The sequence below is a fragment of the Coenobita brevimanus genome, chromosome 55 (assembly GCF_032717465.1).
Source record: "Coenobita brevimanus isolate Jiangsu-jjx chromosome 55, ASM3271746v2, whole genome shotgun sequence".
Lineage (NCBI taxonomy): Eukaryota > Metazoa > Arthropoda > Malacostraca > Decapoda > Coenobitidae > Coenobita > Coenobita brevimanus.
Genome location: NC_137008.1, coordinates 52,593,253 through 52,607,173, shown reverse-complemented (window position 1 = coordinate 52,607,173; position 13,921 = coordinate 52,593,253). Strand labels below are relative to the sequence as shown.

The 13,921-nt window shown below is 42.4% G+C and overlaps 1 protein-coding gene across 1 annotated transcript; it reads right to left on the bottom strand.

The window, feature by feature from the left end:
* Nucleotides 1-4,740: 4,740 nt before the first annotated feature.
* On the bottom strand, nt 4,741-13,049 carry LOC145401386 (uncharacterized). Its single transcript, XM_080273719.1, has 3 exons — nt 12,956-13,049; nt 7,725-7,956; nt 4,741-6,936 (listed from the first exon to the last, which is right to left on the bottom strand). The coding sequence occupies exons 1-3, from the start codon at nt 13,024-13,026 to the stop codon at nt 4,741-4,743; spliced, it is 2,499 nt and encodes an 832-aa protein (XP_080129845.1). The 5' UTR covers nt 13,027-13,049.
* Nucleotides 13,050-13,921: the final 872 nt, after the last annotated feature.

The window sequence follows — 13,921 nt, the reverse complement described above, 5'->3', positions numbered from 1 at the left end:
ACTGTCAGCCATACAGCACTGCATGTAGCGCACTAAGCAACGAAGATGTTACTTTCGTATAAGGTATTGACAAAAAAATTGTAAATCATTATCTAAACTTAACATCCCTTATTGTCAAGGGGTGGACACATCCAAAGCACAGCCCCCCCCTCTTCCCCCAGTGTCTTTGATAACATAAATCAGAGGAGAATGGAAGCCTCACAAAGTTGTGAGGTAGAGGGTTATATTCTATGTGACGCAGGAGACTTTGCAGGATCTCATTCTCAGTGACAGATCATCCATACAACACCATTTTATCTTGTACAAATTCTAGTTTTACAAGAACTATTTACTGTAAATAACAGAACAAAGAATATTACCATGTAAGAGGCATAATAAATTGCACAGGTGCTACAAAGCCTACAATGCAACTTCAAAAAAAACTTTAGTTCCTGCACACCTAATTATGACTGAAGGGAAGCTGTGGCCTGAGTTTAACAATGAATGAAGACCTCTTGTTGGTAGTTTGAAGCTTAGAGTGCATAAGTACTGCAGCAGTGTCACTGTAAACTATTCCTTGAATCATCTAGCAAAGAAGATCAAAAAGAACCTAATACCAAAATCCAGCTCAGAGCCGGATCATCGGCTACAAGTTGTGTATGTTGGGTGGGCTGTGAACACTGATGTGGTGCAGTTAAAAAAACGTATTAATGGAAGAAGTATATCATATTACAAATGTGACTACTGAAACAGGGAACGAAATTAATTGCTAGAAAGAATACCAATAGAGGTAAGGAAAGACATGATATTACAGAAGAAAAATACGGTGATTCTCGGAGGAAGTCTTCAAGAAGGGGGGGATGTCGAAGGTGAATCAAGGGAGGAAAAGCAACACATCCCAGTAAAGTGTAAAGAGGACAATCAAGGAAAATATGGCGTAGGGAAAGGAGGGTATTGGAATAAGTGCAGGGGGGAGGATGTTCGGCATACATCAAATAAGAGTGAGTAAACCTATTATGGCCAATTCTAAGATGAGCTAAAGCAGTCTCCCACCTCCTATTATGGTGGCAAGGGGTTAACCAGAGAGAAATAAAGGGTTTAACAACACAGAGTTTATTATTAATGATAGAGTCCCAGCAAGACTGCCACTGATGTTTAAGGACGGAAGATACAGCAGGAAGGAAATCAGAGACTGGAATAAGTAAGGAAGGAGAAGCATCTCTGGCAACAGCTGTGCGAGCCAAATGATCAGTACGGTCATTGCCTGTGACGCCTACATGTCCTGGGACCCAACAGAACTGGACAGATTTATGATGAGAAGAAATACGGAACAACCACTCTAAGATACAAAATACTAAACAGTGAGAAGCAGAAGGTGACTGAAGAAGATACAGACCACCAAAGAATCAGTGAATATCACAAGTGAGGAAGAGGAGTGACAAATATACCGCAAAGCAAACAAGAGGGCATACAACTCGGCTGTTAAAACATTTGCACAAACAGGAGGGCTAAAGCAATAAAAGGTGTCAGGAAAGAGAACTGCAAACCTGACACCTTCTGGGGTTTTGGAACCATCTGTGTATACAGGGGCTGCAGAAGAATGGCGGGAAAGATGGTCTAAAAACCGGGGACGGAGAATGAGGGAAGAGGAATTGCGCTTGGAATAGGGGAAAATGGAAGGACAAACGTTTGGGGGCAGAAGAAGCCATGAGGGGAAATGACTTGTGAGAAAGAGAAAACATTATTAACGTTAAGCGAGGAGTGTGAGAGGAGTGTATGAGCTCGAACTGCAAAAGGTGGTTTGATCCTAGGATGTGAGGAAAAGGTGTTCAAGTCAGGACCAAGAGGAAGCAGAGAAGGGTTATTAGGGAAAGTGCAACTTAGCACAGGTACGAAGAGAAAGCAAAGCACGACGACGGAAAAGTGAAGGAACTTCTAAGTCAGCATAGAGACTTCCAGTTGGGAAAGTTTTAAAAGCACCAATAGCAAGTCACAAACTGTGATGATGAACAAAATCAAGTTGCTGGAGGACAGCACCTGAAGTGGAAGTGTAAACCTGGCAACCATAAGCAAGTTTGGAAAGAACAAGAACAGTATGGAGGCGATGGAGAGTAGTTTGATCGGCATCCCACAACACGAGACATTTTGTAAGACACAGAGGCACTGCAAAGCTGAAACTTTTTAGGAGGCAATATGGTCCTTCCAAGTAGGATGAGAATCATACATAAAGCCAAGAAAGGGAGCAGAGGTTATATGTGGGAAAAAAAAAAAAAAAAAAAAAAAAGGTGGTTGAGGAATACGACAAGCGCGGGTAAAAGTGACAGCATGAGACTTAAGGGGAGAGAATTGGAAACCATGGATAGCAGCTCACTTTAAGGCACCAGAAACCACAAGGACAGAGATGGCAAAATTTGAGGCATATATTGCAGTCATCCACATATAACGAAGACTGAACACCAATTGGAAGGCAAGAAACAATCCCACACACGAGAGTAGTGCTAACAACATTACCTTGGGGAACACCTTCATATTGTGGGAATGAATCCCAGTAAGAATGCTGAACACAGACCTGAAAGAAAATTCAAGAAAACACCAAGGATACCATCAATACCAAAAGAATGAACCGTGTGCAAAATACGAAAGTGCCTGGCAGTATCATATGCTTTCTCAAGATAAAAGAAAACTTCGATAACAGATTGGTGAGTGGTAAAGGCAGAGCGGATTAAGGTGAGGAGTTAAGGTACTACAGGCTTTTCGAAAACCAAACTGAGAGGATGACAAAAGCTATTTGGATTCTAGGAGCCACATAAGATGATGATTCATCACATGCTCAAACATCTTGCAGAGACAACTGGTAAGAGCAATGGGGTGATAATCCTGAAGAGCATGGCCTAGCTTTCCCAACTTAAGATATGGGGGAATGATGGCATTACAAAAAGAGGGGGGGGAAAAACATCCTCAGTCCAGATATGATTATAAATAGCCAATAAAATGGGCAAGGCAGGGGGGAAGTGGTGGAGTATATTGTAAGGTATGCCATCGGGACCTTCGCAAGTGTTCTTACAGAGACGATGGGAGAAGGACAATTCATGGAATGTGAAAGGCGCATTATACAACTGACCAGACAACAGCTGGAAGACAACAAGTATATATTCAGAAGTAGTTTAAAGGGCATGGAATTCAGGGGGAGATGAGAACAGCTACTAACATTACTAAAATGAAGACTCAAACCATAAGCAACTAGATATGAATCTGCAATTGATTCCCCATCTAGATCAAGGACAGGGGAAGGCATGGGAATATGCTTACAGGCTATTTTGCAAATAAGTTTCCAGACGGAAGCAGTGGGCGTATTGGTAGTAATAGTGGAAATGTATAACCTCCAGCTACGGTGTTTAGCCTGTTTGTCAATTTTGCTAAGAGAGGCACGGGCATTCTGAAACAAAAGAAATGCACTCTGTTCATCCGGGGTGTTGCACTTGCGCAGGTAACTTTTCCAACATGCACGTTCAACATGGAGTGCCACGGTGCAATCCCAGTCCCAACAAGGCACACATTTAGAAGAAAAAGGACGCGACGATCTAAGAATCGCAGTCAAAGTTGCACTCAGAACTAAGTCATCTAGCAAAGTACTGTACCAAACTACCATTTTAACAGTGAACAAGTCTTCCTTCATAGTGAAACAATGGCTACAACTGCCTCCAACCAGGGGATGGATTAGAAAATGAGCAAAAACTATGACTCGTGAGCATACAATCCCCCCCTCCTCTTCCCCAATGCTAAAACACAAATGGTTTAGTAGGGGTAGGCTTGTCGCACCTGTACATCAAGAAGAACTGTGATGTTGTTGTTACCCGAGGATCATCTGGACATCAACCCAGTGGACTGCAGAAAACCAGTCACTTCATACTCAGAACATTCAATCCTGTACTCCCTTCCATAGACCTTACAGCAACTGCTTTTCTGAATTTTGTCACCACAGTCAGACATCCCCACATCAGTGGCTTGGTGGCATGGGGTACTTGTTACAAAAGTACACAGTACTTATATTGTGTTAGTTACTTAGCTAAATGTACCATATACCGGTATCATAACTCATGCAAAGACTTCTGCAGCTAACTAGTACAGTTATATTTAAAAAAAAAAAAAAAAAAAAAAAAAAAAAAATCTTAATGAAGCCTGTCATTCAGTCCTGTCAGCACAAAATATCTTGGATATTTTCCAGAGTTACCAGTACCAGTATCTCCCACAAAATCACACAGCAGTATTTTCATTGGAACACAAAACAGGTACAGATTCTGCTCTTCTGGACATAACCCCTTTAGTACTTCTGTATGACAGTTATCATTATCTAATTTTTGCCATCACCATCACCACAAAATCTAATTCAACTGGGGAGACCTTTGGCAAAGAAATGGTAAGAAACAGTGTCCATTAGCTACATCATATGTGAGGTTTCCCAGTGTTGAATAAAATATCCGATAGTACCGGTAGTAGTAGTAATTGTTGTTCTGTCCCCAAGATCATCTCTGCATGTACCTGGTGGACTGCTTGTTGCCCTTTTTTGTGCAGTCCAACATTTTCCATCTGGGAGACAAGGAGGAAGCTACGGAAGTTTGTACAACCAGGCATTCTGCTGCCTGGTTTTATTGGATGCACCACATGAAGGATTCTTTCCAGCACATCTGATATTGATAAAATTATGATATACTGAAGGGATTAAAGTAGTTTTGCAACTATGCTTCGGATACTGCATGATCACTAGGAATCTATGTAATCCCTAACAGCTGTCAAAAACGCACTTCGAACTGTCTGAAATGGTTCGTGGAGATGTTGTGGCAAGTGGTGGTTGAGTGATGATATGGCCTTTTCCCAGTTGGTTGCCTGTCCTCGCCACTCCCCCCTCCATTCCACTGCCATGGGGTCTTCTCTGGCCCCCACCACCACCTTCCTCACACCCTGGCACACCTCTTCCCATGCCCCTGGAACCACCTCACTTACAGACCATGACAGTTTGTAAGGAGCATGTGGGGGGCTGGATGTTTCCCCGGTTGTTCCATGCGGTGGTTTGTCCAAAACTATGCATCGTATCTGGGATGCCTCACTGCGATTGGTAGGGCAGAAGGGACTGATAATTACACCTAAGAAGGGAGCATCTTGACGAGCAAACCACTGCTGCATTTGGTTTTGTGTGTCAAGGTCTTGCATTGATGGATTAGGAGGGAATGTTGGATGTGAATGGTACCACCCCACCACCTGCACACCCCCCTCATGGATGGTAGTACATGCAGCACTTTGAGACACTGGGCACATCTCGCACTCCACCCCTGAGCTGGCTGCTCGCGTGGGTACCGCAACAGTCACATGGAGTGTTCGTGCTCTGGGATCATAATATCCACCCAACAGGCCCATCACTTCTGCTAATGAGGTATGAGCATGCAGGTCAAGGGTTATCAGAGAGTGAGCATGCATGATGACTGAGAATGGAGCTGGGGTGTCCGGATCATGCTCAAGGCATCGTACCAGTTTAAACTGCTCCATCCTTGCCCTGCCTTGACCACCACCAGCTCCAGCCCTTGCTCGAGGGGCCTCAGGAATGTGACATGCATCCACTACTGCCCCAGACTCATCGTGACTGATTGTTAAACCCCCACCTTCACACAGCGACACATCCCACTTTTTCTTCTGTTTCTGCCGAGCCATATCTGACCTATCCACCTTAACTAGTGGCCTGTTTGGAAGGTAAACTTTTTCCTTTGGTTTTACACCCACAATCAGCGGTGAAGTGTAATTACTCTCCTGGCATCCAAAGTTGATGGCACCAATTTTCTCCAAGTATTCATGTACCTTGCCAATTGAGTTCACATCACCACAGTTTTTCAATCCAGCACGCACAGCAGTTTTCCTTACATAATTAGGCTTTGTCTGTTTCCAGAAAGTTATAAGGTAATTTCTGATTTTCAGATACCTCTCTGGAGTCTTCACTCCTTTGCCATCAAAATACTCAAAATGAACTTTTTTCTCTTCATCAGTAACAACCTCCATGTCTAATTCTTTTTCTTCAGATGGGGGAGGAAAGTTAAACACTTGTTGCTTCTTCCTATCAACTCTATCTACTTCTCCAACACTGCTTGAATTATCTCTGGATTCAACACAGTCACTGGACTTCAAATCATCATCAGTTTTCTGACTTACTAAGTCACTGGATGGATTGTCAACAATCATGAGCTGCTCCTCATCACTTATATCAATATCAACGTCACTTTCCTCCACTTCATCCTTTACGATATGCACCACTTGGCCTAAATCTGGCACTGAAGCCTCTTCTGTTATTGTTACATTATGCTTCCCAGTACTTGGCTGGCTTGGATGTTTTCGTTCAGTGCTCTTTATACTTGACTTGAGTTTCTTTTTCTTTGTTTTCAATTTCTGTTTCTGCTGAGATTTTAGTTTGAAAGGCAACTGGGAAGCTGACATTGTAGATTTTATTTTCTTTGTCTTATGGGGTATCATTTTCTTTCTTTTACTTGGAGTAACTTTTTTCTGAGAAGTCTTTTTGTCAGTGCTGCTAGTAACAAGGTCACAGGTTTCCACTACCCACTCCTGCCCAATAGAAGGAACAAACACATCATCTACTGCAACCTTGAAGCTCATCCCATCAATATCGGTCTTTTCCGGTTCTGAATCTCCTGAGCTCTCTCTTTTACGCCTCTTTGGAGAGAGTGGCGTGGTGATGACTGTTGTGGTGGCTGTTTCAATCAGTCCCTGTGGGTCTTCTAAATCAGTGGTTATGCAGACAGGTTCAGCTGGCATGTAGATGTAGTGGTCATCAAATGTGTCTGTGTCTTGCACAACACTGGCTGTTTCTGCCCATTTCTTGTGAAAGCTCCTCACTTGCCCAGGAGTTTTGGTTGCAATAAAGCTTGATATCCGGCTCCAGTCAGCACCAAATAAATCCTGCAAAGCATCCACATAATTAGTGAAGTATTTAACACAGTACAAAATCTCTGTCCAATTGTACAATCAACATCATTATTACTGATTCCCAGCTCCCTCCTCGGTGACGTCTGATAGCTGAAGACCATGACAGAATTGCCTCCAGGCTACTTCACTCTCACACACCATTCTCTCGTTCTCAAACATTCTGGTTCTTCTTCCTTCTTGCTCACCAGTATAATGCTTCAATTGCTAATGCACACATTTTGTGTCTGACCCCTCTCCCCCTCCCCTCCACCTTCCCCCAGAAGATTCAACACCATATCCTTATACAAGTAATTGACAAAAACTGTAGAAGCATCACACTTCAGAACATTCTGACAAGAAAGACCCGTCTGATTTAATGGCTGCGCTACCAAATTCACAGGAACTCTCAGGACATCACACACTTCCTTTGAATGAATTTTGACCCAGTTACCATGTGAAGTCTGACTTACATCAGACTGTAGTAAGTGTTTATCAGTTATTTCCCAGTTTGTATTTGTACTGTACATTGTTCTTGCACAGTGTATACCAGATGCAAATATTCACATTAACTTCATCATAACTCAGACCTGTTTAGTTTTACCACTTCTAAGGATTCACACAGTCAGTGAGATAATGTATTTTTGCATTTAACTCTTCTTACCTCCTGACAGTTAATGACCATTAAACATCTCCATTTGAAGCAAAACAAATGATGTGGCAACAGCATGATAAACATGCAAAAATGTCATTTGTGTGAAGAAGTAAAAGACATATTATCTCACCAGCCCTTTTAAGAACAAATCTTTTTCAATGTCATTCCAGTGGTTCTTCATTTTACTGTTGGCTGATGTCTTCCTGCTGTGTGTTGGTGTGGCGTGGTGTGCCGTGGTGGTGCCACTCGGGTGAGGCTGGCTGCTGCTGCTGGCACTGGCTGTGGTGTGTAGAGCCACCCCAGCCTCACCAAACAACCCATAATCACCACCAGAATCAAAGTCAAAGAAGTCTGGTTCACTTCTGGAATTGTGAAAATGAAACACTGAAATACCTGCTTCACACAGACAGGAGCAAAACAGACTCTCATATACCCTTTCCACCAACCTAAATACATCCATTCTGTCCCTATGACTGTACTGTCTAGGTATATTCCTCTCCTATTCTATTATCAACAGACTTTTCTTACTCTCCATCTCTGAGTTACCGTACATTATTTGTTACTCCTACCTACATTATTTACTCCAGAAACATCTTTCAGTAAATCCACTTCAACTGCTCCTTACATTTGACCTTTCACTCATGCCAGTCCCACACCCATAGCTACATAATGTGGGAACTAATAATGTACACTTTCATGCAATCTTTAACTACCATATTTCTGTTTTCTGTAGGCAGAATCTCTCTCTCTCTCTCTCTCTCTCTGCAAGCAACCACAAACTCTTCAACTTCTAGTAAAAGTTACCTACTACCAAATTTTCCTAGCGGACCAAATAACTTCCGCAATTATAGTTCCAGCAGACTGTTGGTGCTACTTAGTGCTTCATGTGTATTCTATATTTTATTCACTCATAACCATGCCATTCATAATAATAATAATAATAATAATAACAACAACAATAATAATACAGTAATTGTTAAAATACAGTACCGGACTATCTATATATCTATTGCCAGACCCCTTAATCCCATACGGGATGGCCACAAACAAATCGCCTCCACATCGCTCTGTCCCCCGCCATTTCACTGCCCTGCTCCCAACTAACATCCCCCTCTATCATATACCTCTCCACTCCATCCGTCCATCTTATCCTTGGCCTCCCCCTCCCCCTCTCCCCCTCCACCTCACTCACATACACTCTCCTCATCAGTCTCTCACCCTCCATCCTCTCCACATGGCCAAACCACCTCAATGTGTTTCTCCTAACGCTTCCTATCACATCCACATCCACACCACAATGCTCCTTTATATCCTCATTTGTCAGCCTATCTTTCCATGTGACTCCACAGGCTCCTCTTAAATAACTCATTTTCACTGCTCTCACTCTTGACTTGTGTCCTTCCAACAATGTCCAAGCTTCACTTCCATATGTTAGAGCTGGTATCACAATACTGTCATGTAGTAACTTTTTCACTTCCGTGCTCACTTCACTGTTTCTTATCACTGCTTTCAAGGAACCAGCAACCTTTCTTCCTTTCTGTACCCTTTCAAGCACTTCACCCTCCTCCAAACTTTCATCCTTACTCATCACACTACCCAAGTACTTATATGTACTCACATTTTCCATTTCCTCCTCATCCAGCCTCACTGTACTTTCACTGACTTCACTTCTCTCGAAGACCATAACTTTACTCTTCCCTACATTCACCTTTAGATTCCGTTTCTTACATACTTTCCCTAACTCATTCACCAAGTCTTGCAGCTCCCCTATGTCTTCACCTAACAACACAGTATCATCTGCAAACAGTACAGGGAGTTTCCAAACACTGCCCTCTCTCATTAGGGCCACTATAACATCCACTGCCCTACCTTGTACCTCCTTTATAACCCTATACATGTACGGATTGAAAAACCATGGAGACATGACATCCCAGTTTCAACCCGACCTTCAAACAGAAGAATTCACTCAGTTCACTATCCACAGGCACTGCAGCCTTAGCACCCTCATACATAAGCTTCACAGCATTCTACAACTTCCCATCTACTCCATATATTCTTAATACTTTCCACAATCCTTGTCTATCCGCCCTGTCATATGCTTTCTCCAAATCCATGAAGGCCGCATACAATTTCTTTCCCTTCTCTAGAAACTTTTCCACTAAAGATCTAAGAATGAATATCTGACCTACACAACCTCTTCCCTTCCTAAAAACCTCCCTGTTCTTCTCCAACTAATCCCTCTGTTATTTCCCTAATTCTGTCAATAAGTATCCTACCATATACTTTTCATATTACCCTAAGAAGACAAATGCCTCTATGAATACCACATTCTTTTTCCCCTTTCCCTTTGTACAGGGGTATAATTATACCTGACTTCCAATCCTCCAGGACTCCACCTTCCTCCCAGGCCAATCTGAATATCTTCCAGATCCATTCTACTACTACCCTATCTCTCCTCCATGCTTCAGCATTTCACCACACACTTCATCAATTCCTGGGGCTTTCCCCAGTTTCACTTTCTTCATTGCTTCCACAACTTCTATCCTATTGATTTCTTCCTGTCTTCTAACCTCCCTCCTTCTCCCAGCCATTCCCCAGCCACTTATACTCACATTACTTCCATTCTCTATGTTCAACAATTCCTTAAAGTGTTCTCTCCATCTGCTCACTTTTCTCCCTTCTCCACTAGTAATTTACCATTTTTATCTTTCACTCCCCTACTAACTTCACTGCCACCCTGTCTTACTCTCTTCACCTCTTTCCAGAACATTTTCTTAGTCCCTCCACTTTACACTCAAATTCCCTACAAATTCCTCATCCACACTCTTCTTTCTCTTACTAATCTTTTCACCTCTCTCTTCCATTCTACATATAACTCTCTTCCGCCTCTCAACTTTTTCCACGCCCATATTTCTCATCCATTCATTATAGTGTATGCTCTCTTCTTTTGTGCCACAGCCTGTCTCACCTCTTCATTCCACCATGCTATTCCTTGCACCCCCTTCCGTCTTCTCTTCACCCCACACAACACATCATATGCTGCACATATTTCTTCTGCAAATGTCTTGCACACATCTTCCACGTCTCCCATTTGCTCCAATTCATATTTACCCTATCGTTCCTCCACTTCTCTCTTATATTCTGCCTTTTTCTCATCCTCTTGTAACTTTTCCACTCTCCTTGCAACTACTCCTTCCTCCCATCCTTCCCTTCTTCTATTTCTCCATTTTACTTAGATCTTGATTCTGGCCACCACCAAATGGTGGTCAGAAAGTCCACGCCCCCAACCTCTATAAGCTCTTGCATCCATTACACATCTTCGCATCCTTTCATCCACACACACATAATCAATCATTGCCTTCCTTTCATTTAGTTCACCACCCACCCTTCTCATCACTCACCATGTATAGCCTACCTGTGGATCATTTTGTGCCTGAAGAGGGTATTGGGTATCATCAACCCCCTCCTGGCACAAATGTCCATTAAAGCACTGCCATTCTCATCTATCTCAGCAGGCACACCCCACTCACCAACTATTCCATCTACCTTCACATTCCCTACTTTACCATTCATATCACCAATCAAAAACACTCTCTCATTCCTTCCAAACTTTTCCATGCACACTTCCACATTTGTCCAGAACTCTTCTCTCATTCTGCTTGCACGATCTTGTGTTGGCGCATACACGCACACAATTGTATTCCAACTTTCAATCTTACCCACACAATCCTTGAGTCAACCGATCCATACTCTCTTATGATCTTCTTCCACTTTTTACTCACAACAATACACACTCCTTCTTTTGCCCTCTCATTCTCACCTACTCCTGCACATATACCCCATCCATACACCCATTCTCTCACACTCTCACCTCTCCATTTAGTTTCAGTTACTCCACATATATCCACTTTCGCACCTGGACAATCTCTCTCTCTTTCACCTCATCATTTGCACCCCTTACATTCCACGTTGCGATCAGTACCATGTCCTTTGTCATCATCTCTTGGTCAGTCCAGGTCCAAGGCTTCTTGTTCGTATTTTTAGTTAGCTGTTTTCCGGGGAGGGGCACTAACTCTCCGCCAACCCTTTCGGTCGCCTCATATGACAAGCAGGGATACTGGGGGAGTATTCTTGAAAAACCCCCCTTCCCCCAGGGGAGGTAGTAAAATAAAATGTCTTTGAATTAATAAATGTTTGTTTTTAGCCAATCCAACTCATGTCTACTACTACTATCTACAGCCCAATGCCCTAATCCCGCAAAGGGTGGCCGCAGACAAAACGCCCCCAAGTCACTCTGTCACCCACCATTTGACTACCCTCCCCCCAACTCACCCCCCCCTCCCTCATATACCTCTCAACTCCATCCCTCCACCTCATCCTCGGTCTACCCCTCCCTCTCCCTCCCTCCACCTCACCTACATACACCCTCTTAGTCAGTCTTTCATTCTCCATTCTCTCCACATGTCCAAACCACCTCAGTGTATTTCTCCTAATCTTTTCAACCACATCCACATCTACCCCACAACGTTCCTTCACTTCTTCATTCGTCAACCTGTCCCTCCACGTCACTCATGTACTTATAAGAATATGCCAAGTAATACACGTGGTCGAACCATCTCACCCTTCTGTCTGATCCATCACCATTGGTAGGGATGGTTTGGCTGAATTAGTCACTTGTGTTTCGTTAACTATAATTTAAAGCTGAAAAGAGCTAAGAATTTCATATTATCAGCCTAAAGAGCCAAATGATGTGGCAAGATTTTAACATAAACCAGTTTACACTCCTGCTTAAAACTGAATTATATATATATTTTTTTTTAAGTGTCCAAACCATCACTGCCCTCCCCTACTGTACAGTCCAAGAAATGGCTATCTCCCCAGTTCCATATGAAGAAAATTTACAACTGGTAAAATACAATGAAAGCTTTGTCTGTAGTGGTGCATGCATCAGATGCTTTGATTTTTCCACTACAGTATGTATTCCTCACCCCAAGATACTTGTCACTCAGTACAGTGCCATGATTGACAGCTTAAACCTTCCCATTGTCAAACCATCAAATACCCGCAAAGATTATGTTAAAAATGTCTCCCCTTGGTTTATATCATTTCTCCAAACCTTCAACTTACTGCTAATTATTAAGTTAAATACGACTGGTACGGTGGTACCTTCAACTTAATCCTCCCAACCCAGGCCTTCAATTACCTGAAAATTATAGGACCTACAATGAATCAGTTACGCATCCCATCTTCAAGAATTCCTTCAAAATTTCTACATCCTGCAATGAGTAAGATAAAATCATTGCTGGCTGTAGAAATTGAGTAGCCACGCGTCCCATCTTCAATAATTCTTTGTGTACTTACTTAAAATCAAGGTCGACCAATCCTACCACATCCACGTCCAGACTACCGCCTATATCCTCAGCCGCCGCCATTGTGCCATCCCGCCGCCCCTTAGTGATCCTTACTACAGCACTACGTTCACTCTGTGTACAATAACACCACCCCCATCTTCCCTCCCTTCCTTCCTTCTCCGCTCTCAATATCCACCCCCCTCCCTCCTTCCTCTCCCTTCATACCCCTCCCCTCCAACATTCATATTCCCCTCCCCTCCAGTCTCTATATAAATCTGTTTGCACATACGAGTAAATATATATATATATTTTTTTCACGCTGAAAGTATAGGCATGCGGTAGATGAAATAACTGGGAGATGGTACAGAAAATATTTGTGCATCGTTGCTAGGATACGGTTGTAAACAAATAGAGATCCGTCAAATAGTGTAGCAAATCGTATATTGCGTACTTTTAATTATTCGTAGAAAACATATGAATTAGTCTATTTGTTTCATAGAAGTTTTTATTTCATAAGGTCTGTGTTCATCAGTGAGTCGTAGGTACGCAATAATTATGAAAGATTAGTTTTCCACATTCCAGGAATGCATCAGGACTTGGGTGGCGCGAGAGAGGGATGAGCAAATTACAGTTTTTCGTAGGTTCGTTGTTTATCAGTGCGTAGTAAATAAGCAGTATAAAGTTCACCACATTCCTAATATAGAGTTGGAATGGAGTGACAACAGAGATGAAGTTTAAGGTCCAAGAGGAAGCAGAATCCAACCACCATCTACCGTAGTGGTGATGGCAAGACAGTTTTTTACGTAATGTTTTATCAGTCCAGGACATAGTTGTTTAAAAGAAAGGACAGTGTTAAATCTTGCTAAAGACTCCTGTCCTTCCATCGTAAACATTTCGAAGTGTGAGATTATTATTTATTATTATTTTTATTATATTATTATTATTATGATTATTATTATATTACAGAAAAGACAAG